The sequence below is a fragment of the Ursus americanus genome, chromosome 10 (assembly GCF_024610735.1).
Source record: "Ursus americanus isolate L20-20 chromosome 10, mUrsAme1.1.p, whole genome shotgun sequence".
Lineage (NCBI taxonomy): Eukaryota > Metazoa > Chordata > Mammalia > Carnivora > Ursidae > Ursus > Ursus americanus.
Genome location: NC_142136.1, coordinates 9,558,142 through 9,583,839, shown reverse-complemented (window position 1 = coordinate 9,583,839; position 25,698 = coordinate 9,558,142). Strand labels below are relative to the sequence as shown.

Below are 25,698 nucleotides of genomic sequence, written 5' to 3'. Positions count from 1 at the left end.
CATAACTACTGATTAAACATACATGACACATGATACTGTGGCTCCTATGACAGTAGTGAAAAAAAGTAGATTTCAAGAAATGATTGCATTAGCCACACTAAAAATTTTAAAAGGTTATTGTCTTATAAGCAATAAAGGTTCTTGTTTTGCTTTACAAATTAACAATGAAAATGTAACACTTTAGGATAAAATGTTCATTATACATCATTGCTTACAGTTTCTATTTTAGTTTTTCATTTTTTATTAAAAAAGGTGAAGATTTCAAATAAAACTATTTGCAAATTGTTGGTTTCCTTGTGCCCTCTTCTTTCTTTAGCTAAATTAACAGGTATCCTAAGTATCTATTTTCATAAATTAGTTAAGCCTTAAAGTGAGGTTGGTTATATGTAATCACCATCTAGTCCGTTAAGAAGGGGGTAAGTTATATATATATATATGGAGGAGAGGAAAAAATATATAAGAACTTGAAAAGTATATATACTTCTAAAATGGTCTATTTAGAGTACTGTGGTTCAAGAACACTCTTTTAGCTTTGGACCTGTTGACCTTCCCTATTTCACTTCAATTCAAGGGCAATGCCAAGTACCCAGGGCATGGCAGGCACTTTATCAAGATTTGAAAGTCTATGAAAGTGCAGAAAACACAGACTTTGCTCTTAATGACAATTAATCACATCTTGGGATGGGGCACAATTAATTATTATCAGGCATAAACAATGATAGTGAGGTATAAAATGCCACAGGAAGTCTATTCTTACATCTATGCAATAAGGGAAGACTTCCTAGACACAAATGGCATTTTCTCCAAGCTTTAACAAATGGGGATAATTTCAACAGGTGAAGATAGAAGACAGAAGATTCTATACACAGAGTAAATTACAAACAAAAGAATAGAGATCTGAAAGCATGTGGCTAACTTTAGGAACTTTGAATGGTGTTTGGAGTCTTTGGAGGTAGGGAAGGTAGAGAGAGATGAATCTGGAAAGGTGGGATAGTCATGGTGCCCACAAAATCCCTAAAAGCCATCTTGTAGATTCCTGTCCTTTACAAGAGGACAAAATGGTACAACTGGTACTCAACTGGTACAAAAATCAACCTTCTATGAGGGTAGGCTGATCAGAGTGGGGGATAGGGCTCCCACCAAAAGCACATAATTAACTATAAGCCATCTTCTTTATACCAAATAAATTACCAATTAAGGAAGCATTAAAAAGGAAAAACACCCTACATTTAAGAACTGTCTATTACTCTTCCCCCAACACAAAATGTGGAGTTATTCTTTATTCTGTTTGCCAACAGGTCACATGTACTTGAATTCACCTGTCAAAACGTAAACTTCAGCCAAAATGGACTATGATATAAGATGACAGCATACTGAATTTCTATACCTTCTTTGCTTCTCTCAACAGTTTAAGATTTTTCCCAACTCAGGAGCTTTCATTTCCCTTGTCAGATGTCAGCTCTCAACCTGGACTTCTCAGCGTGGCCCACCCTGCATACTTGATCTAATTAGGTTTCTCTCCCACCACCCTTGCCCCTGCAGCCTCCATCTCAGGCCTCTTTGTTCTTTATAGGACTTTGAGTTTCTTATTTCATTCCTTTCCATATGCATTGACTTTTACCCCATATATGTAATCTCCATGATGGAAGGGACTTCATTTTTCTATTCACTGTTTTACACATAACACCTGGAACAGCACCTGACATAGTAGGAAGATTCAATAACTCTTTGTCAAATTAATGACTTTCAAATATGAAGATATATAAAATTGTCATACCTAAAAGCTGCATCTTTAAATTAACAAATCAGATTTTTAAAATTTCCTGAGGGCAGTTCCTCTGCAAAGAGTGAGTTTGGAGGTAAAGATAACTATGCTTAGAAATATTTCCTTAAAGAGCATTTAATTAAATAATGAAATAATTATGTATATATGGCTGTATGTAATATAAAAATCATATAATTAGGTATCAATATATAACTTATATGATACGAAGTTTTAATATTTATTTTGCTTAAATTAGTAAGAATAAATTAATGTCTGATGCTCCAGAGATACATCTATATTTTTCTTCACAAAAGAATGTATTTCTTTATATATGAGAAGTATATGGAGGATAAAAGAAAAGGTCCTGATGAAATTTCCTTTTAGCCCATCATCTGTTTGGGAAATGAGGGAGTAGAAGTGACCTCAAATATATTTTTCTTACAGATCATTGATGCATGCGTATCATTTTGAACTCATGAATACCAGGAGAGCAGTCAGGGTTGAAAATGGTGTGTAACAGACTATTAGGAAACTCAGATATCTTCCCATTATCTGGAGGAAAAAAAAAGGTATATCCCCATCTTAAAATACAGAAGTGTAAAGCACACCTTCCTTCATTATGCAATATGACAAAACATTTATTGTCCATATTTCAAAACAATCTACTGGTTGTATATTTAAAGAAGACACACAGTAAGTTTTAATCATTGTTTATATATAGTAATCTTATATAGAAAAGAACAGGTTTATTTACTTCAAGCAGATGGCAAATTTGGAGCTTTACCTGGTGAAAACTGTGTTCTAAAAGAGAATCTGATCTTAAAAAGGGGGAGAAGCAAACACTCTGAGTCAAGATAATGTGACATTCCATGGATCAACAATGTTTACAACAACTGAGTTGCTCTTATAATACAAAGGCTTCCTGGCTAAAAAGAATAGAGAAGAATATATATATTCTTCTAGGCTCTAGGCTAAAGTAGAAAATTAAAACCCATTTTTCTTAATAGCTTCTACACTCGTCTGAAAATATTGTCCCCAAACACTTCATCAAGAGGTATTAAATTTATGCAATTAGGTATTATATTTATATATATTTTATCTTCCTTAGAACGGCCACTCTAATTTTTCTCCAATGTTTGCCTTTTAAGTTCGATTCTAAGAGCAAACAATCTCCAATTTCTAATGTGACAATAAGCTATTGTCCTTTAAAAAACTATTTAGCTACAGCCTTTATAAAAAAAAAACCAATCATTGAAACTTTGGTCATAAATCTGTAACGCGTAGAACACACACACTCACATAGATACACATGTATAGCGTATGCTTGTCTCCCCTGTCTTTGGAACACAGGGTATTTAAAACAAATACAGCTGGGCACCAAGAATATAATGTGCTGGGCAAACATATACTCCTATTAATGTAAATATATTCTTCAATGTTTCCTGCCAAGCCCACTTAGTTATGAAAAGCAAGCAATCCCCATTTCTCCCACAGAACACTCCACACAGTCTCAAAACAATCGCCCTTAGCAACTGGATGTAGAAGCAAGCAGAGATGAACAAAAGCAGTTGGGCTCAGGCTCCTAAGTTGCCTTCTCAGACCCTGACATTTTAAAGCAGCAAAAGCAGGACATGCTGGGCACTAGTTGTTTCTCAAAAAATATGTATAGTAAGGCAACTCTTCTAGTCATCCGCTTATAGTAACTGCTTGTTTTGCCTCATGTAATTCGCGAGTCCTTGAATTTAAATTGGCACATATTAGGGATGTGTACCTCGCCAAAACCCCAATTCGGACTCATTCTTCCTCACTCTACGCCCCTCTCCACATCCCAAGATGTGACCTGGGGCTTCAGCGCGCTCAGTGCTGCCCGCTAAGCAGCATTCTGGTAAATCTCAATTGAACTGGCCCTTAGTTACACACACCCTCCACTCCTCTGACACCGGCCCCTGAGGAGGGCGCGCGGGGGTGGGGTGGGGATCACCACATTTCGCCAAGGTCTGGGAGCCAAGGAGGTTTTCAGGGGACCTGGGAGGCCAAGTGAGGCCACACATTCTTGACCCCTCCAATCAGACTAGAAGCAGCCGCCAAAACCCCGAGGTGTAGCGGAGATCTTTCTCCAGCATTCTGGAGTCATATGCTACCCCCGGGGGAAGCCAAGACCCTCAGAGTGGAAAGAGATTTTCCCTGGAAGCCAACCCGCAGGAGACTCGGGGAACAAGAGGCACCCGGCGAAGAGCCGTCCAACTTGCCGGCTCCTGGCGGGGTTGAGTTTTCAGTGGCTACAGGTTGCCTGAGAGCAGGTTCCCAGCTCCCACGGGCGGGCGGAAGGCGCTCTGAGCGCTCTGAAGGGAGACTAGGGCGTGGGGGTGGGGGGTGGTTACTGAGAGACGGAGGGATGGAAAGGGGAGCCCGAAGAGGCCCCATGCAGGTGGGGAGATGGTAGAGGTCCGAGGGCGCGCCTCCCAACAGAGACCCACACAGACCTTGGCGCCGCAACCTGCGCTTCTTGAGGCCGAAGATGCGCACTTTGGAGAAGATATCCACCAGGTTGCCGTTGCAGAGCCCGCGGTTCTTGCTGGGGCTGCTCCGCCTCCTGCTGGCAGACGGCCGGTCCCAGTGCTGCTCCCGCGCCTGCCGCTTCTGGCGGATCAAGCCGCTGGCGATGGCCGCAGCCATGGTGGCCCGGGGAATGGGTCCGGGAAGAGAGGGGACAGAGGGAAAGGGAGCTGGGGACACGGGAGAGGGAAGGGGCGGCGCAGACGGCCGCTCGCCCTCGAGGAGGCGGAGGGAGGAGACCCGAGGGGTTGAGGAGAGGGGTAGGGGCGCTCAGTCCCGACTAGGACCCATCTCCCTCTCCGCGGAGCGCGGGGCCGGGCGCGCAGATGCTCCCGGGACGCTGCGGGGCGAGCCCTGGGAGCCGAGGTCGTTTCGGCCGCCTCCCGGCCGCGTTGGAGCCGACAGTGGGGCCGGGGCTGTGGGCGCCGCCGCTCACCGCGCGCTGACTGAGCCCTGTCGGGGGCCGCCACTGCCACTCGCGCTGCCTTCAAGCCTCGCCCGCCTCCCGGGCGGGAGGTAGAGCCCGCCGCCTTCTTCCAGGGCACGGGATGGAGGGCAGGTCCCGGCCGGGTCTCGGCGCGTGCGTCCGTCCAGGGCAGACTAGGCAGGACTCAGCGCCGGGCTCGAGCTGCCCCCCGGCCCGTGCCGCAGCCGCCGCCCGCTCGCGGGTTCTGCCGGTGATTGTCAAGTGCTTTGGAAATCAGCAACTGGGGAGAGCAATCTTCTCCCCGGAGATCTCTAATCAAAGCGCTTCGTTCCCACCCCACTACACCTCCCTCCCGTAACCCCTCTATGTCTCTCTTCAGAAAGAAAGAAAAAAATATATATAATGATTAAAAATATTAATAATAATAAAAAAAGAAAGCTAAAATGGATTCCAGGGGGTGGGGTGCTAAGAGGCTGAGCCAAAGCAGGTGGGGATGAAGGAATATCGGTGCGCTTTTTCTTAGATGAAACTCGCAGGTTTCCGAGGCTTCCGCGGCTTGGCCAGGGCTTCTGAATCTTAACGTGTCTCCTGGTCCCCAGAAACTCTCGGCTGCGGTTGGAGGGCGAGGTGGTTTCCGCCCTCCCTGCTAATCCCTTCAGCGCCAAAACCCCTCCACCCTGGGAAGGAGGAGGAAGAAGGAGGGAGGAGAGTGTGTCCCGAGGAGGGAGGCGCCTCCACTCCTCACCCCGTCCACCCAAACTTGCGGACTCTGCCTCTTGTTGTCATTTTTAAACCATAACATGGAGCAAAAAAAGGAGGGGGGAGGGGAAGGTGAGAAGCTATGCTAAGGTTGTATGTATGGAAAGACCCCCTTCCCAAATTCGCTCTCTAGCACTAGGAGGAGGAGATGCCAGCAACTGTAGCAGCTACAGAACAGCAGCTGGACAGGATAATTGCCCAACTGAATACTGAAGAAGTCACCGCAGAAATATTAAGGGGGGGGGAGGGTGTCACAGTATTCCAGGGACAACAAAAAGCAGCCAGACTAAGGGACACTCCAACCTGAGTTGCTGTCTTTGGCGTCCCCGGGTAGAGAAGCTCTCAGGGAGCAAAGCCATATGAACTGTGTCTGAAATTCAAATACAACAGCTGCTGCCTCCTCCCCTTGACTTCCTGTCTGTGTCCTGGCAGTGTTCTGTCTTGGATAACTGAAAATATAAAGGTCCAAGAGGAAGGGAGCAAGGAGAGGGCACCTTAGGAAAGAAGGCTGAGAGAGAAACACTTCATGCTCGGATGAATACAGATCTGTGGTTTCTAGGATACACTCCGAGCGACAGAACCAAGTGTAGATTTTGCTCCTGTGGTTTTGTACCTTTTCCTCTTCCCTTTAAGCTGTTTGGTTTATCACTACAGGAAGGTAAAGAAAAGAAATGCAAAAACTAGACTTCTAGCAATCTGGTGTGAAGGATGGAGGAAAGAAGATTCATTTGTTAATCGAGAGACTTTTAACAATCACTTCTCTGGTGACTGCTTTAGAGCTGGAAAGAGGAAAAGGCACATTCTGCAAGCAGTCCGGGGAACAGTTCTGAAACAAGACACACTTTCTCTTTGTCTCAGGAATAGGCAGTTAAGTACTACAAAGACTTGCAACCCAGCAAGTGGGAGAAGCTCAGCCCAGGGTTGATTACAGAGAGGCTAGACACCTTCCTCTCCATAGAACTTATCCACAACGTCTCCATGTAAGCAGTCATTTATCTGTAACTCATTGCATTTATTCCATATTTACTAGCAAGTTTTCTTTGTGGAAGACAATTTAAAGAAAGTGTATAGGTTTAACTCCAGTGCAATTATCATTGGCTTTAGGATGATGTATATTGTATTTGACATTTAAGAACATCCTCTGTAAGTTTATTTTCCACACCTTCCAGTGTTATTGTATCTACAAAATAATAGCAGTTATTAAAAGGAATAAGCAGAAGTAATTTTGCCAGAAATTTGTAATCCCTAGTAACCCAAGAGATAGTAAAAGTGAGGAAAAGGGGTGTGTTAACTATTTTGCTCTATCTCTACCACTTTATTTTCTATTTTAATATCTTTGTTCTTATATTTTTACTAAGTGTGTATTTATGTTGTGTTGCCATGTTCCTACTAAAAAAGAAAAGGCCGTTTTGCAGAGATGGCTATTTAATTGTATCTTTTTAAAAAATTCACTGAAACAAATCCCAGTGAACATAGAGTAGCTACTCTTGCCTTCCATTATTGAAGAGAGGCCATTTGGACATTTCAGGCTTTATAGATTGGAATTTCTGAATGACTTCACAATTAAAAAAAACATATTTATTTAAAGCTAGTAATGAGTTTTTCAAAGAAGCCAAACGTTTAGGATAGTGACCTCTTAAATCTAGTACTACTACCCCAATCAACGTAACCTAGTTTGCCTTGAAAGGTTTTTTCATCCTATGACATATGTGTCTACTGTATTAATTTGAACAGATAGAAATTAAGCTTATTATTATAGCTGTGTTAATTATTTTCTTTCCGGGCATTTTTCTTATAGTGCAGTCTTTTCCCCCAGTTCCTTAGATTGGGTAATTGGGAGGTCGGTTTTTGGTTCCTTCAGACCCCTCCCATCATTGTTCAGTACCCTCCAGATCAGGCTGAGGTTCAGCACGGCGGACAGAGATCCTGCCCCGGGGTATCCAGCAAAAGCAAGTTCCCCTGAGTGTGGAACGCAGGCGGTGAGTCTCTAATACTCCCCTCCCTTAAAAGCAGCTTTTCACCTTTTTTTTTTTTCTTCCCCAAGGTGGAAAGGAAATCAATCCTCACAGCTTCCACTAACATTAATAATACTCCTCTTAGCATCAAGCCTTTCAGCTCTTTGATAACGAGAAATACTCTTCCTTCCTGATGCATTCCGACCCCTGGTGCAGCGCGGGGAACCGCGGATTCCTCATACTCAGGGCGTCCACTCAGACTGTGAATTTCACAAGCCATAAGCGGTTCTCTCTATTTTATGTGGTTTCCTGTTTTAATGCAGCTTGGGGTGGAGGCAGCATTGGGATAATCAAGGTCCTTTAGTTTAATCCCTGTGTTTTCCTTTTACCTCCCCAAAACGCTGTCCAGCTGTTTACAGATCGAGGAGGTAAGCGAAAGAAAACGCAACAGAGCCATCTGCTGTCTTAAGCTGTGATAAAAGTGTGTGCAAAACTAGGGCGAAATTTGTATTCACCCGTTAGGGGCGGGTGAATACAAATCCATACCTTGCTGTAACTCAGAAAATAATTTCTCATTTGTGAGAAGCTCCCCCGACCCCCGGAGTTATTAATTTCACCTTTGACTTTGTAAAAACAAACAATAAAGTACTGCTACTACCTGGTGTATAATGAGTTGCAGGAAGTTGCTTTAGTCTCTCTCAGCCTCAATTTCTTCATCTTTAAAATTGAAATGATAATAGAATCTTCTTTTCAACTCTTGTGAGATCAAATTTACTAAATGAATGTAAAGATCCTAGTACAATGTCTGGCACCTCCTAGGTGTTCAAAAATGACAGCTACTACTACTACTACTACTACTACTACTACTACTTTCCAGATCACTCATTGCTCTCTTGTAAATTCCTTTCCAATTTCCATGTTTTTTTCAATATTGAAATATATGTATTCTCATGTGTATTTTTTCATGTCCTCGATGGATTCCTGATAAGATTTAAAGTATTCAGAAATGTAAAAAATATATATATATTTTTAATTTTGGAGAGAGAAGTTTGAGTTCAAGCCTTAGTTTGTAATTGACTAAATTCGTGAACTTGGCCCTATAAAGCCATTTCCCACTCACTAAATAATGATAATAAAATCATTTCCCTCCCTCATAGAGATTAATGTTTGTGTCTATGAAAAAACAATTCTAAAACTGTAAAGAATCGTAAAGCATTCATTCATTGGAAGGTAATTATTCAAATATCTTCCCTGTGATTGCAGTTCTCTTGATGATCGCATGCTCCCTTTGACCTCTCTACTTTGCATATGTTGTCCCCTCTGCCTGAAATATAATATAAAACAGTTGCTAAAACCACAATTGGTGTAAGGCAAACATAGGCTTGACTGTGTGTCTTTGAGCAATTCATTTAAGCCTAAGTGTCACTTCCCACTTCTGTCGTAATAATACGATAAGGTTATTATGAGAATTACATGACAACATTATCTAAGACACTTACAGAAGTGCCTGTCACATTGGAAACTCAACATACAGTAGCTCTTGGTAATAACTTAACTCTTCATCACTCTGTTCTTCATCTAATTCCATCTTTGTGAAGATGTCTCACAGGCATCTCATGCTTAACACAGCCAAAATCAAACTCTTATTCTTCCTTCTCAAACTTGTTCTTCTCCAATCTTCCCTACCTATGGAATGACAACTCCATTCTTCTTGTTCCACAGGTCAAAAAGTTTGGCATCATACTAATCTCATTTCTTTCTTTCATATCCCATATGTACTTCCTTAGCAAAATCTATTCAGTCTATCTTCAAGATATATCCAAAATATTATCATTTCTTCTTCCCTATCACTATCTCCACTACTGCCTACCATCATCATCTTTTGGACCACCAACCTACGTGGTCCCCTGGGATCCACTCTTCTTTGATATGCCCTCAATACTGTGGCCAAAGTGTGGAAAATAAGATTTCATCACACTCCTGTTCCCCTGTTCAGAATCTTACACTTCAATAGAAACCAAAGACCTCACTGTGCCTACAATGTCCCATATGATTTGTATCCACATCTGATTTCATTTGTTCTCTGACATAACTTCTACTTCTCTTTCCTTGTTCACCAGTTGCTGTTCCTCAAACCACTGTCATGCTCCTATCCTATAGCAGGACTTTTATATTTGTTCTTGCATCTGACTCTTTTACCTCTTTCAATTCTTTGCTCACATATTATCTTCTCACATGAGATCTTCTCTTACAAATCTATCTACAATTGCAACCCCTAAACATAGTCCCTTCCTTCTTCCTTCCCTGGTTTATGGTTCTACATAACACTTATAACTTAAAATTTCTATGTATTTCCTTATTTATTTGGACTGTCTTGCTACTTTGAAATATATGAAGGAACATATTTGGTTTCATTTGTTGACAGCCACACTATCCAGTGCTTAAAATGGTACCAGAGTAGGCACTTGACAAATACTTGTTTACTGAAAGAATTAAGAAGTTGGGTACATAGACCAATAGCTATTACCAAATAAAAGGAAGAGGAAATTGTGTTTAGTCCCATCTGTCAAGGCTGAATTACCCCACAGTGCTGATCTCTTTAAGCACCAAGGCATCTAAAATTCTATTTGGATTACACATAATCTCAACCCCATAAATACGATATACAGAGAGTACTTTAGTCTTTGCTTGATGATTTAGCTGCAGTCTATGATGACATGTAGTTTGAATTCTGAATTCCAACAGGGATAACCTTGGGCCTTACTGGAGATGTGAGACTAATTCTACTTGAATTGGAGAGAACTTTTCTATCATCTTTATTTTAAATTCCAGTATAATTAACATACAGTGTTATATTTCGGGTGTACAATATAGTGGTTCAACAGTTCTGTATATTACTCAGCACTCATCACGATAAGTGTACTCCCATTCATCTATTTCACCCATTCTCCCACCCACCTCCCTCTGGCAATGATCAGTTTGTTCTCTATATTTAAGAGTCTGGGTTTTTGTGTGTGTATTTATCTCTTTTTTTCTTTCTTTGTTTATTTTGTTTCTTAAATTCCACATATTGAGTGAAATCATATGGTATTTGTCTTTCTCTGACTGACTTATTTCTCTTAGCATAATACACTCTAGCTCCATCCATGTTGTTGCAAATGATGAACACACTAATTCATAAAGATATATGCACCCCTTTGTTTGTTGTAGCATTACTTATAATAACCAAGATATGGAAGCAAACCAAGCATCCATCCAGAGAGGAATGGATAAAGAAGATGTGGTATACATATACAATGGAATATTACTCAGCCATTAAGAAGAATGTACTACCAATCTTTGTGATTCATTCCCCCACATCCTATTTTCTTCTTCACTTTTACATTGCCAACTGACAATGTGCACCTTTTCAAACCTGATACATCTAATCCATTGTAAATTAGAAACACTGATGGACATATTTATCAGAAGTGTCTATAAATATAAACTAAATGAATTCTAATGGAGGAATGCATATAAACAAGAAACAGCCTTATTCATGTTAATTTCATTATCAAAGGTGCTTTTTTTCTCCCTTGACTTCTGAGTTTTTGCTATGTTCTAGGTGATTTTGTTGCATAGACTGCCTATGTTCCAACTAGATAAGTTTTTGTAAATGGTTCACTAAAAAAAAGTACATAATTTTCGTGTTTGCATCAACCTTAATAAACAAAAAGGTCCAAAGAATATATTTTATGACGTTGATGTCTATATTAGATGCTATTTTTCACAAAATAACAATTTGTTTATCTTTCATTTCTGCCATTGTCACAGCAATTATTTCAACTTAACCAAATTCATCAAATGTATGAAACCACTGATTTTAGGATGCATTATTTTATATATGACAATAAAAGAAAAAAACTTTGCTAAACTATGTCATGCCATAGATTAAAAGATGTGTACCAATTTCAGAGCTGTTTATACATATAGTGTATTTGCATTTTATAATCAATAAAATATGGTATAATGGTATTATATAAGTCTATAAATGGGAGTTGTACTTTAAAAGCCTGTTGTACTCTGTGTTTTGCCTAGACATCACACATCTAATTAAAAAAGATTGAAAGTGCTTCAGAGCACCTGCAGGCTAAAACGTTTTTGGTTTCATTGTTGTTGTTCTTTGTGTAATTTTTTTTGTTTCCCAGTGTGTCTGAATCAGAGGGATAGATAGGGTGGAAAAAAATATTCCCCAAACATTTCCTAGTTACTTATTTGATCATCTGTATACAGTGAGTGATATACTACATTTTGTAACATGGCTTCCTTTGTGAATTATTCACTTTTGAACATTTTAAATATCTCCTAAGTTAAGGATAAAATATGAAGATCCAACATTTTTTCACAAATAAATTATTGTCAACTTATTTAAGATGAGCTGAATTGGGGTTAAAAAGGATATTATGCATTTATGTTTTCATCCTTTTTTCCCTGGATAAATGGGTTCCATTTGAAAATATGTAAGATAATTCTGGTAATGTAGTCAATACTGATGTCCCTCTTCCTTTTTTACTCATTTGGAAGAACATCAAAAAGTAATGTTAAGATGCACTTGGGACACATTTTCAGCTAGTTAATTAAGATTGAATACCTATCTACTCCTTATAGTTCAAGTTCAAAATCATATTTTTTCTCTGATAAAATCGTTGACTTTTATTTTAGATTCAAAGGATAATCTAAGTGAACGTTAAAGCATTTTAAATTAAATTTTCAAGAAATAAGTGATTGTATTAATGTTACAACAATCTAGTTGATCTGTTTTGTTGGATACATTTATTTCTAGTAGGTGACAGATTTCCATCCATTAAAAAAAACCTGGAAGGAATTTTATTGTTGCTTAATATTTTGATTCAATAAAGAAAAAGTGAAAACTATTGGTACCAAAAACTTGTGAACATTCTTTCCTATAGAAGCAATACCAGATTGATACTAGCAGATGGCTTAACTTTACAAATCTAGTGTATTTTTTTAAATCTGACTAATACATTGGAAAAAAATATTCTCAGTGTCTTCCAGCCTTCTATATTAAAATAAACCCAAAATGTGCATAGCATTCATTTCAGAGCTATGAATATTGACGTATCTTTCCTTACTCTAAATCGGTAGTGGGAGATGATAATAACACTAATTTTAATGATATATCAGTTCATTGGCTTTTTAAAAGACAAATACCTCAACAGAAAAAATATTAGCCAATGTCCAAGAAAATTGAGAAATAAACATTCATTTATAATCTCAGTGCAAAGATTCTGTGTGCACATATATATATATTTTACCTATATTTGACATGGTAAACAATATCTATTCAATGATTACTAGAATGGCCAGTTTCATAGCAATTAATTGTTTTAGACTGATTATGTTCTTTGTATTTGGTATATATAGATTAAACACATATATAAACATGTGTGTCTGCACACTCATGTATGCATGCACACACACATGCACACATGCATATGTGCCAAAACACACACAACTAAATTCCACACTCTGGCAAAAGCAATGTTGAAGCATTAGTGATTTCCAAATGAAAGTGACTTGCAAACTCTAAGGGTCAAATTCCAGACTTTAGATAGCTATTTTTGTTACCACCTTAAGAGTGTGCAATACCTCTCTAAATTTACTGTTGAATTTTTCTCGATAATGGTTCAATGGAAATTAGGACTACGTTAGAGTACAGATTTTAGTCATAATTCTTTACATGTAAGCAAAGACTATATCTCTCTCAACTTATAAAACACCTAAATAATACGTGTTTAATGGTCTGTGACAAGCTTTAGCATTTTTGTTGTTGTTGTTGGCAGTGGCAAGGGAGCTGTGCCTGAAGAGCTTTAGCATTTATTGAAATGAGTGTCCAGATCTCCGCTTAATAGAAGAGAAAGTTAAGCCCCCAAGGTGTTAAATGATTCATGTGTTTATACTGCTAGGAAGTGGAGGAGTCAGATCGTAAGCTCCTGCTTTTTCTACCATACTATGTCCTCCTATCGCTCAGCTATTTAGTGTAACTAGCTGTCACAGCACCAAGTCTAGAATGGGGACTTATATGGGATTTAAGGGCTCCCAGCAGTTTTGTGGATGGATTTTGGATTATCTGTGATTCCCCTGAATTTATCCTAAAGGGAAAATGATGGTGCACAGGTGGACATGTACGTACACTGACTCACAGTATTTATCCAATTCTTAAAGAGATCTCTGACCAAAGCAAGAATAAGAACCACAAGTGTAGAAGGAGGAAAAAAAAAAAAAGAGCACCTAACACCCAATACTAGGTTTTCTGACTATAAAATTTATACATGCTCATTGAGAAATAATTACAATATAAAATAAATGAATAATAAAAACCAATTCTAATCTTAACATTAAAATTTTTTGGTGTATTTTTTCCAGTTTTTTTAAAAAAATCATTTTACATAAAAGTTTGCTATGCTATTTTTGGCACAGTTTAGTGACTAAGAAGATACATTTGAGGTAAAAGCCAGTGTATCAAAACATACACTTAAATTATATGACCTGGAAGTCCTTCAGAAACTACTATATTCTATATACATCCAAAAATCTTTTACAACTCAGAAATCACTTTCTTCTAAATCTTGCTCTACATGTTCTAAGTTCTGGAACCAATCCTTGCCTTAGTGGTCAGAGTTTTAGAAAGTTTAGCTAAATATCTTAAGACGTAGAGTTCTGGAAAAGTGGATATTAATCCACCTCTGATATTATAATCTACTTCTAAAAGACACAGGTGAAAATAATTTCCAAAGTGCAATGCACTTAAGAAATGTTATTATACATTGATGCCATATTCTTGAGCCTAGTCTTACTTTGTATATCAGAACTAAAAAATTAAATCCTTAAACTATTCCCCTGAATCTCCCTGAATAAACTGAAAGTTTCCTATTGTTTCTGTAACAAATCACCATAAACTCAGTTACTTAAAACAACACAGATTTATTCTCTCACAGCTCTTGAGTTAGGAAGTCTCAAATCAGTCTCACTGGGTTTAAGTCAAGAGGGCTGCAGAGCTGGTTCCTTGTGGGAGCCCCGGGGAAAGAGGCTGAATGCTGGCTTTTTTATCTTCTAGAGGCCAACCCCATTCCATAGTTCACACTGCTCCCCTTGCATCATTTCACCCTCTTGCTTCTTGTCACATCTCCTGCTATAGATTCTGATCCTCCTGCCTGCCTTTTATAAAGATAACAGTGGTCCCACCCAGATAATCTGGGATAATCTCTCTATCTCAAAATCTTTAATTTAACCACATTTGCAAAATCCCTTTTACTATGTAAATTAACAGAGCCACAGTTGCATGAATTAGGACTTAGATATCTTTGGGGGCTATTAGTCAGTCTACCAAACCTACCCTATATCTAAGGCACATGGAAATAAAGCCCTGCCTAGCATTCGACAATCGCCCACCCAACTCCACTACTATGGACAGGATAACTGCTCCAGAATGACAGTTTTTAAATTACAGTCCTGCTTCCTACAAATATATATATATATTTTTCCTTCCTACGAATATATATATATATATATTTAAATACCAGCTGCTGCTTGATTGAATTTCTAACTACTGTCTGCTTCTGTATCTCTGTTGCTTTACTCCCTGCTCAGAATAATGTCTTATCATTGGCCAGGTCTTTCTGATACCACCTGCTTACCTGAATTTCTTATGACTTCAATTATTACATCTCTCAGAAAAAAAAAATGTACAGCATTTCTCAGCAGTTGTGGAAACAGAGCCACTGTGCTCCCCTGTGGGTCATGAGGATGCATTTTCTGAGTCCCACATAAATCCATGAAAAATTTAATTTCTTGAGTTTATATCACGCCTCTCATGAGATTCAGGGCCATGGAATCGAGCTGAATAAAACTAAGGCCAGACATGTGATGCTGTACAGGATGAGATTTAGAGCCGAAGGCTATCACCAAATGAAGGAAATAGATTCTGAAAGTCTTTTTTCCCCATTCCATTTTCATTTTTATGTAGCTGTAGGGGTGGTAAATAATTGCTGTTTCCTTTTAGAAATTAAGACTAGCTCCTTAGGCAGGAATTTGCCTTACCCGTAGATTTGACACTGACTACAAATGAAGGGTATCCTTCAAGTCAAAGAGTTTTTAAAGGAATCAAATACTTCCCTGAACCTGATGTAGTCAGAGGAAAAGGAATCTCAGAAAAAAAGAATAATTTCAGGCAGAACACCGTGGAGAAATTTAAATAAAAAAATTTTAGAGCCCTCATCTCTAAAGTTCTCTTTGCTCACTCCTTCCCCCTTTTTGCCCTATGTTGTCACTCACTTTACCTTCCTGTGAGTCCCTCTGAGCTTTGAAACTGGTTTCCAGAAATGAGGTACTCAATACTTGCAAGAAGTCTTTGGCTGTGAGTCAAAGACAGTAGCTATTCTACTTTAGAGGTTTCATATTTTCATACATAACTGGAAACACCTAGGCATCTCGGTAAATGGATCTCTTTCCGATGGACAGGGATAAACTGTCCAAATGGAATTATTTTTCCCCTAGATGCAGTCAGCTGGGATAAGAAGACGACAGCTCTGGCCACACTCACAGGCCCGTGTTCATTTCTCCATAAAACAGGCTTAGAGATCCTCTCAAGAGATTTCGTTCTACCAGGACGAGTCAAAGATTAGTTTATTCCAGACGTTTTGGACTATAAACAGGAGACAGCAATTTAACATATTTTTATACTACAGAGTCTCGATTTTAGCCCTTGGTGCCCTACTGAAAGAGTCAGAGCAGATATTCAAATGCTGTTTTCTACTTTTAGGTCTGCTTTGGCTGAAATAAACCAGGTGTCCTAATTCTCTGACATTTGACGTAGCTTCTGTTTCATGACTCTGAAGTGCGCCTGACCTTCCCTCAGTAAATTCATGCCCACCTGTCATGGGGATAAAAGCTACAGCACAGGGAGTATAGTCAATGGTACTGTAATAATGTTGTCTGGCGACAGATGGTAGCTACACTTGTGGTGAGCATAGCATAATGTATAGACTTGTTAAATCACTATGCTGTACACTGGAAACTAACGTAACATTGTGTGTCAACTATATACTTCAACAGGAAAAAAAAAAAAAAGTTCCTGCCTATGGCTCCCAGCTTCTCAAACTCCAGGGATGATCTCTTGGCTTCTAAGCACTCCCAGCTGTCCCAATGCAGAGCTCCTGACTTCGGAGCCTTGCACACGCCCACGCACCATGTACTGGATCAGTGTTGGTCTAAGTGAGGAAGAGAATCTAGTTGTGTTCTAGACTTTTGGTCCCATTCCCCCATTCTCACTATCTCATGCCAGGTAACACGGGAACTTTTAAAAACAATACCTTCTCTAAAGGAAGCTACTCTTACGCACTAAAAGAGAACCAAGAGATCGAGGCTTGTGGAGGTCCTCGCTCTTAATTTTTGTTAATCTCAACAGATGGAAAATCACTATATGTGCCTCAGAATCATATCTTATTTCTCAGTTCTAATCATTTCTGGATTTGAACTGAAATCTTAATTCGTTATGTTGCATCCTTATTTCCCACCTTTAAAAGTTAGAACGAGGAATAATTTTAGAGATGATCTAATTTAATAACCACATTTCACTAAGCAATAAACTCAGGCCCGAGGAGGTTAATTAATTTACTAAATTAAATAATGAGTTATTTAATAAGCTAACTGGAAGCAGCTCCAGGCCTGGACCTGGAGCAAACCTCCTGACATTGCGTGCAAGGGCCTCTCCTCTACACCTTGCTACTTCTTCCAAGAGCTTGGCTTCACTGGAGACAAACGCCCACACACTGTTCCCAAAGCACTTCTAGAACACAACAAGCCCCTCTCTCTTTTTGCTAAGCAACAGCCCATTATTTTTTCTGTGCAGGTACATGTATGATTCTTAAATAACCTAAGATGGTTATGAATTACAGTTGACTCTTGGACAACATGGGGGTTGGGGTGCTGACTCCCTGTAAAGTCAAAAATCTGCCTATAACTTCTGACGCTCCTCAAACTTAACTACCAATACCCTACCGTTCACTGGACACCTTACCAATAACATAACAGTCGATTAACACATACTGTGTATGTCCTATGTATACTGTATTCTTACAATAAAGTAAGCTAGAGAAAATAAAATGTTATTAGGAGACTCATAAGGAAGAAAAAATACATTTATAGATCTGTACTGTATCAAAAAAAAACCGCATGTAAGTGGACCTGTGCAGTTCAAACCCACGTTGTGCAAAGGTCAACGGTATTATATCTGACATTTGTAAGATAAGCTCTTGTCAGTCAATATATTCATATAAAAGATAATTTTTATAAAGGCATATGTCTTTGTTTACATGATCAACCTACATTTGTACATCCATTCATTAATTCACCCTATTCACAAATCTACTGAGTATTAATTCTCCATCACTATGCTTGACCCGGGATTCAGACATTAGTAAAAAGTGAGTCTACTCTCAAGCAGCTCAGAGTACAGGGGAAGATGGCTGCATATGTATGTGGGCCTCGCTGTTACACATGCTGTTTGTAAAGCTCGTGCAAGAAGAATGGAAAGAAAAGTCAGCTCTGCCTGTGTGAAGGTAGGAAGGGTCTCTTGAAAACACTAGCACTGAGTTTTAAAAGATGAGTTTTAAAAGATGGGAGGTATTCACCAGATAGATGGGAGAGGGGAGGGCATGGGGATTCCAGAGAAAAATGTCAAATGAGAGAAACCTCAAGTTAAGACAATTTAATGTGTGAAGGCAGGTGCAACAGTTGTGTGCATCCAAAATACCCCATCTGTGTTGGGAGGAGGGGTACAAAGAGCCTCAGCTGGTGACCATATTAGGAATCATTTGTCATTTGGAGAAATTTGCACCAGCTATAGAACTAGCTGAGCAAATAAATATTATAGAATAAGTCACAGAAAAATGCTTTTCCATATAGGCTTGTAATAGGAGCCACGGATTTACCTGGGTATTTTCATGTCATCTCACTATTCTCACACTGAGCTTTCGCCATACTTCTCTGTTAGTCTAGGAGGCAGTGTTGTTGGAGTTAAAATGTACACAACATAGGTTATGTGTGTGATGTATGTCATTCAGCACACACATGTACACTCATAAAAATAGACTAAAGTATAAATAGGGTTTATCAGTGTGTGGTGGGTTAGAGCTATTTATTTACTTTTATTCTTTGCACCGCCCGCCGAATCTTTCAAGGAGCATGTGCTACCTTCATAATCACAGAAGGCTGACATTTTTAAACAGAGATGTTGATTTAGAAGAAATAGGAGGACAACGTATATATAAAGAAGAAAGTCTTTACGTTTAGCCGAGGAACTAGCTGTGGACATCCATCAGCTATTAGATTATTCTTTCTTCTAAGTTTCAGATAATCTTGTTTCTCCTTTTATCATGAGAACATCTTCTATTTACGTGGTATCTAACGCCTTGCATTTAGAATTCTTAAAACATCAAATTTTTTCCCTTTCCCTTCCTGCTTGCAGAGATTTCAAATATTACTGTTTCAATAAGATCATCCAGAACAAACAAATAAAAAAGAAAAAAAAAAGGAAAAAATGATGTATTTTTCCTTGAAAAATCAAGGTTGCCATCTTTAAGACAGCCTTCAATATGGCTTTTTAGGACATGAGTAATATAATTTATGGGTTGAGAGTATTTACAAGGTCTGGTGTCATAAAGAGCAAATTTAATTTCCTGCAATAAAGCATTGCTTTCTTTATGGCCATACCTTGGCTCCTGGATAAACAGACCTGATTTTATTTATAGCACACTCATGTCCCCATATTCCAGGATTAATGCTACACTGATAAACACAGAAGTAATCTCTGTCACTGTGACACTTCGGTCTCATGATGCCCTCTGTGTGGTTATACAATCACAGATTCTTTTTATTTTATCTGAGAGGGATGTCGTCACTTGAAAACTTTTCTCCATCAACTTTCCTGGCTAGTTGGTGTCAACAGTTCAATTTTATTTTAGTCACAGAAGTAAATTATTTAATACCGTGACAGCCCTTGTGCTTTCGGTTTAGAGTCACACACAGAGACACACAAACACGTCAATAAATATTGTTAAACACTCTGGTCTGTCAAGGAAAATAAAACTAACTGCTTCCACAGAGAGTTCCAGAGACTAGTTTGTTGAATTCCCATTTACTCTTCTGCTCAGAATTTCCTAAGAAGAGGTCTTATAATCATCTAGTCCTATTTCGTACTCACAGTCCTTTCAAGAGGTTGTATAGTTTCCATTTGAACTCTCCAATGACTTAGGACCCAACAGTTCAAGAGGCACCTCTCCATTTTCAGATGTGTTGAATTTTAGAATGCCCCTCTCAGGATTGGGCCCAAAGCCCGACTTTGTATTGCCCACTGGAACGAAATACAGTTCCTTCTCCCACATAACAGTCTTTAAGTATTTTATCACAACACAAGCCACCTGTATTTCTGTCCCCCTAGTGTCAGTACATATACTTAAATGACATTGACCCACCCATAAGAACTACCATCAAGGTGATAGGTGTATTTCTGCTTGTCTCTAGAGTTCAAACAAAACCTTTCACTCAAGCCTTCTCTTCTTTCTTGGGCTTGGCTTCCTAAGTCCTTATATCCCACACTTACACTGTCTGAGTTCCAAGTCTTAACACCCATTGCTTCTCTAGGCTTTTCAAGGACCACTGAGTTAGTAGTGTGTACTCACTGTCCTTGGCACGTCAGGATACACATTTTGATGTTCTCTTTCATTGCAAACCCCGAGAGCTCAAAACGAGAATATATCTTAATTTTCTGAAAAAACATTGATCTGGATGCCCATCTCTCTCCTCCTCCATCATGTTTGAAAGATGAGGGAGATTCTCAGCTTCCTTAAGTCTTGTCTGTTTTGTACACTGCTCATACAATATGCCCCAAGAGCCTGGCATCATGCTTATCCCAGAAGTGATTCAGTGACAGGCTGTTGCATACTTTCGGAAGGTTTATTTCCTCTGGGTAGGCTGGACAGGGTGCTGATGGCCACGGTAAACCCTCTGATCAGAACTGCATTTTGCAGAGATAGTCAGGGTAATCTGCAATGGGTCTGTACCCGTCACTGTGTCCAACGGCTGGAGGAAAACGTTGGCCCATCCTGAACCTTCCCATTGCATCCTTAGTCTTCTTCACATCACTTCCTATTATAAATTTGTTTATTATTTTAGTCCAGTAGAGCTCCACAGCTGCAGCTCATGAGAATAACATAAAATATTCATCTAAATAACCCCTGGGGATGGGTGGGCCCCAAGCATAAAAACCTTCTCTAAAAGACCCCTGATATCAATTTTAAATACTAAAATATTATGTAAATGATCAGAACATTCCATTAAAATTAAGGGTACCTTTTTTTCAAAGGCTTTTTAAAAACGCATTTCTTTCACATGCTGACCTGTGGCCTTGCTCTGTAATTTCTCTGTTAGCATATGGAAAACAAAGTCCTTTAATGAAGGACAGTCTGACACTTACTTTGAACCCACTGGAAAGGTGCATGTTATCTTCATCATTTTTTTTAAGGAAATCATAATGTAAAATAGAAAATATACAGAATTTCATGGAGATAGTTCTGAAACTTTGATTCTTGGATCTCACATAACTAGTGGCTGAGTTCAATTAAGCTACGGGCAAGTTGTCTAAAATGAAGTGGTTTTTGTTTTTGTTTTGTGGATGTTAATATCTGAGGGTAAGACAGGACCAGCTAACCAGCCATAAGTGACACCGTGAAGTCTTGTTTTCTGTCATTTGTTTTTTTTTTCTTTCTTAAAACAATCTTTTTTTTTTTTACCCCTAATTCTTCATTCTATCCATTTCCATCTCTCCTAATTGGTTCTTCAAAACACAACAGAAGGAAACGACACAAATGTCCATCAATAGGAAAATGGAAAACAAACTGATATATTCATACATTATAGCACATTAAAAAAAGTGCCAAGTCACCGCTACACACAATAACAGAATAGACCTTAAAAACCATTATGTAGAAGTTAAAGAAGACAGAAACAAGTACAACTGACTCCATTGAGAAAGTGGAATCTGCTATCTGTAGATATCAAGAGTGTTTGTTGGAGGTGGGATTGGCTGGAAAGGGGCAGGGGGACTTTGAGGGTTGTTATAAATATTCTCTCTCTTAATTTGGGTAATGGTTATAGGGATGCATGTATTTGCCAAAATTCATTGAGCTGTACACCTAAAATATTTGCATTTTACTTTGTGTATGTTATACTTCGATAAGTATTATTAGAAGAAAACAAATAAAAACAACAAAAACATCTACTCAAATGAGCTGGTAGCTCTGAGCACAATTACAGCACATGGAGATTCTCTGGAAGTCCATATTGCCCCACACTCTGCACCAGTATTTCTATTAAAGTTCCTCTGACTATGGGTGGAGATTGGGGGGATGTAATGTCCCCCTGCCCCAGACTCTCCAGTGGTTGGGTAATTCCAGAGTCCAAACTGTTACAAAGGAAGCTCAGATTTGGCTTTTGTTTTAGACTCACAAAGCTACAAAAGCACATTAGAGAACTGTAGGTACAGTACATTGGTATCAAAGAGAAGAAAAGTCAATTATTCCTAAGAATACATTTTAATAAAACATTTCCTGCTGAAGTTGAAATGAAAACAGGAAGCTCATCACTTTCTATAATTGTGTTTAGGCAAATTGTGACTGAGTTGATAAAAGACAAATATGCTCCTTTCAGCCCCTTTAGGGCTGCATCCAGCAGCCCCATGATCCCCTGATATCCACTGTTGAGTGCCCACTAACCAGGTAAAGTTGCCCCCTCACATCTCACCAACAGACCAGCTGGGTGCTTCTTGGTCTTCAGACCCAAACTGCCCCCAACCACAACCCCAGCATGCACATACACAAAACCCAAAATGCACACAGATGTCAGCCAACAAATTGTCCCTTTTCCCCACAGGGTTTCTTAATTGTCATCTAGTTATCGTGGTCAGTTAATCTGAGAATGCATGCAATGCATTCCCTTTTTCTGCTCAGGTAAGATGTTTTAATTCCTTTTTTACTTTTTTCATTTTTTTGAGAGAGAGCGTGTATGTGGACGGTGGGGAGGGGCAGAGGGGGAGAGAGAGAGAATCCCAAGCAGACTCCACGCCCAGCACAGAGCTGACATGGGGCTCAATCTCACGACCCTGAAATCATGGCCTGAGCTAAGTTGGACGCTTTAATGGACAGAATCACCTAGGCGCCCCAAGATGTTAAAATCTTTAATAAGAGATATTTAAATAGTGTATATAATCTCAAAAGAGTAAGATATTCGTAGTCAATGAAGGGAGAGAGATTTTGGAGGCTGGATGGTGGTGGGTGAAAGGGTCTTTCCATGGTCTCAAATATCCTGCATAAACTAATATATATTGAGGGCCAGGCACAGAGAGTAGCAGACCCTTAACACATATCATCTCTTTTAATCCTTGAGACAACCTTAAAAGGAAAGATCCTCCCTTCCATTCCCTAGATGGGGAAGCAAGTACGCTGCAAGGTCATAGCATCTGTAGTTTCCTGAGACCAGATCAAAACTGCTTTGTAATGTCCTAAAGTTTATGGGCATTTTAACTGTTTGTGGAAACCATGGAACCATGGGATAGATTATCTTAGTATCTGACACAGAAGATCTAGAATCTAGGGCTACCATGCCAAATCAGCACCAGAAATCTACCCTTTGGGGGCTTAAGTCTCCTGTCTTTATATCTCCTGTTTTTCAGAGCAGAATGAGTCATGTTGTTTACCACTGTCTCCCCAATACCTAGAACATGCAGATTGTCCCGAGTTTTTGTTGGGAGAATATACAAATGATTGAATGAAAGAGAGAACATGCCCATAACCCTGACTGAATCAGTTGCTCCAAAGCCTCAATTTACCCTCCATGAGATGTTTGCAAGTGTATGTTCTTTATCTAGAGTAGAGAGGAATAAATCAGCTCAGAAAGGTCAGATAAACAGGGTGGGATGGGGGTTCCTGGAATACCAGCAGAATGAAGGCTGTTTATACAACTGTGTCTCTGTGAAATACTCATAAATTCCTCTTGCTAAAAAAAATGGCATTCACATTTGTCACGGCACCTCCAAAGCCTGCCTCAGCCCCGAATAATGTGCTTTGAGAATATTTTAAATCCACTGTCACTGTGGATAAAATTCTCTCTCTGCATCTATCTCTTTGTATGGATTAATGGAACTAATTGGGGATAATGAATATATTAGAATCACTTCTCATATAAACAACATTAACATGCAAGCCCTTTGTTACAGCCTGACTTGTGCTCCCCCCAAATTCGTACCTAACCCCCAGTACCTCAGAATGTGTCTGTATTTGGAGCTAAGGCCTTTAAAAGGGTGATCAAATTAAAATAAGGCCCTTAGTATGGGCCTTAATCCAACCTGACTGGATATTTAGACACAAAGAGAGACACCAAATGCACACACAGAAGCAGGGCCATGTGAGGACACGGCAGGAAGGTGTTGTCTGCGAGCCAAGGGAAAAAGCCTCAGAAGAAATCAACCCAGCCAACATCTTGATATCAGACTCCTGGCCTCCAGACCAGTGAGAAAATGACTTCCTGCGGTTTTAGCCACCCAGTCTGTGGGACTGTGTTATGGCAGCCCTAGAAAACTAACACAGTATTTGAAAACAAACTCACGCTTCTTTGGAAAGGAAAATCTCTGAAGTCAGGAAGGTCAGGCTTCACGTTTGTGACACTGCTTAGATCCATGCTTGCTTTTTAGTCTGTCCAACAAGGTACCCCAAAGCTGGACCCTTCACAGGTTCTGCTAGCAACGTACTGACCGCTGTGCTGACGTCCATGGGTGTAGGAACAGGCCACTCATCAGGCTTTCATTTGTGACTTCATGGTTTGGTCTTGGAAACAAAATTTTTTTGTGGATATAAAGCACTATCCCCATGCAGCCAGAGACCACTTTTAGCCATTTGCCAAATGAACAAAAATGAAATTCATTGGCATATGGTGTATTTACCAGAAATGATTTTTCTTAATCAAGCACTGTTACAATTAATTATGATGAACATCTAGTAAAGAATGTCTTTATGAAATTAACATTTACAATGATTCTTTCTGCTCTTATCTCTTGGGTTGATAGTTGGTTTAACACAGGAAGAACATTTATTTAGTTCCTAATAAAAATTGTTACTAAAAATAATACCATGGCATCTCCTGATATAATCCAGGCAGAAAAGAGAACCTCACTCAAATAAAATTAGTATATGTTTTCCTCTTATCAGTCAACATGAATGATGTAACTTATTTCCCTTTTAAATGTGTCCCCTTGGAATCTCAAAGTTAAATTCATTCTTTGAATATAATTGCTATCTTCAGTCTAGATTTCTGCTATCTCTCCCCCTTGTTACTATATTTCATTTAATCTTCAGTTAGTAAACTGACAAATATGCCAAACTATATTTTTCCTCATAAGCTTCTTCAAGTCCTTTTCTAGAATTAGAAAGGACACAATAATCAATAAAAATTATCTCTCTGAGAAAAACAAAGATCTTCATCCAGGAGCAGTGGTTCTCCCTCGAGACAATTTTGCCCCTCAGGGCATATTTGGCAAAGTCTGGAGACATTTTTAGTTGTTGCAACTGGGAGTGATGGGTGCTATGAGCCTCTAGTGGGAAGAGGCCAGAAGGGCTGCCGGGCATCATATAGAAATTCCACGAGAACAAGTTATCCACCTCAAATGCCAACAATGCCAAGGTTGAGCCAAACTGCCATAGAGCTAGCTCATCTGCAATGTCAGAAGAGCTTGGTAAGGCCATGGTTGAACATGGAATGTTTGATGAATGAATAAAGTCTGATGAGTTTCAGGTTCTTTATTGATCTCTAATTGTTACCATGTTATATTTTGTAGTTCCAGAAAAATAATCGCTCAGTACAATTCTGTGCATTTTGGAGACCTTCTGGCCTTGGCCTCTTTTTCCCTGAGTGTTGGCGGCAGGGCTTCTCCAGACCTCTTGGAAATAGCTATAATGTTATTAACAGCACGAGTATATACATTCATGGAATGATCATTAGAAATGGCTTAAAGCTGTAGCCAGCTCACTAAACAATCTCAGTCTGTCCTCTGTTTTTGTCTGACCTTCCCTGATCCCAAGAATGAAAGCACATTTTTTTCTGTCCATCACCCCTGAGTGTAAGCCCAA

General features: G+C 39.3%; 1 protein-coding gene across 3 annotated transcripts in view; it reads right to left on the bottom strand.

The window, feature by feature from the left end:
- The window catches only part of FGF14 (fibroblast growth factor 14), a 589,777-nt gene that overhangs the window by 167,199 nt on the left and 396,880 nt on the right, over positions 1 to 25,698 (bottom strand). The window contains exon 1 of one of the 3 annotated variants that reach the window (XM_045812769.2): positions 4,249 to 5,299. The exons of the other annotated variants lie outside the window; for them this stretch is intronic. Coding sequence (XP_045668725.1) covers positions 4,249 to 4,441 — 193 coding nt within the window. The 5' untranslated portion in view covers positions 4,442 to 5,299. Of the gene's footprint in view, positions 1 to 4,248; positions 5,300 to 25,698 lie in introns of those variants that run through there. 3 annotated transcript variants of the gene reach the window in all.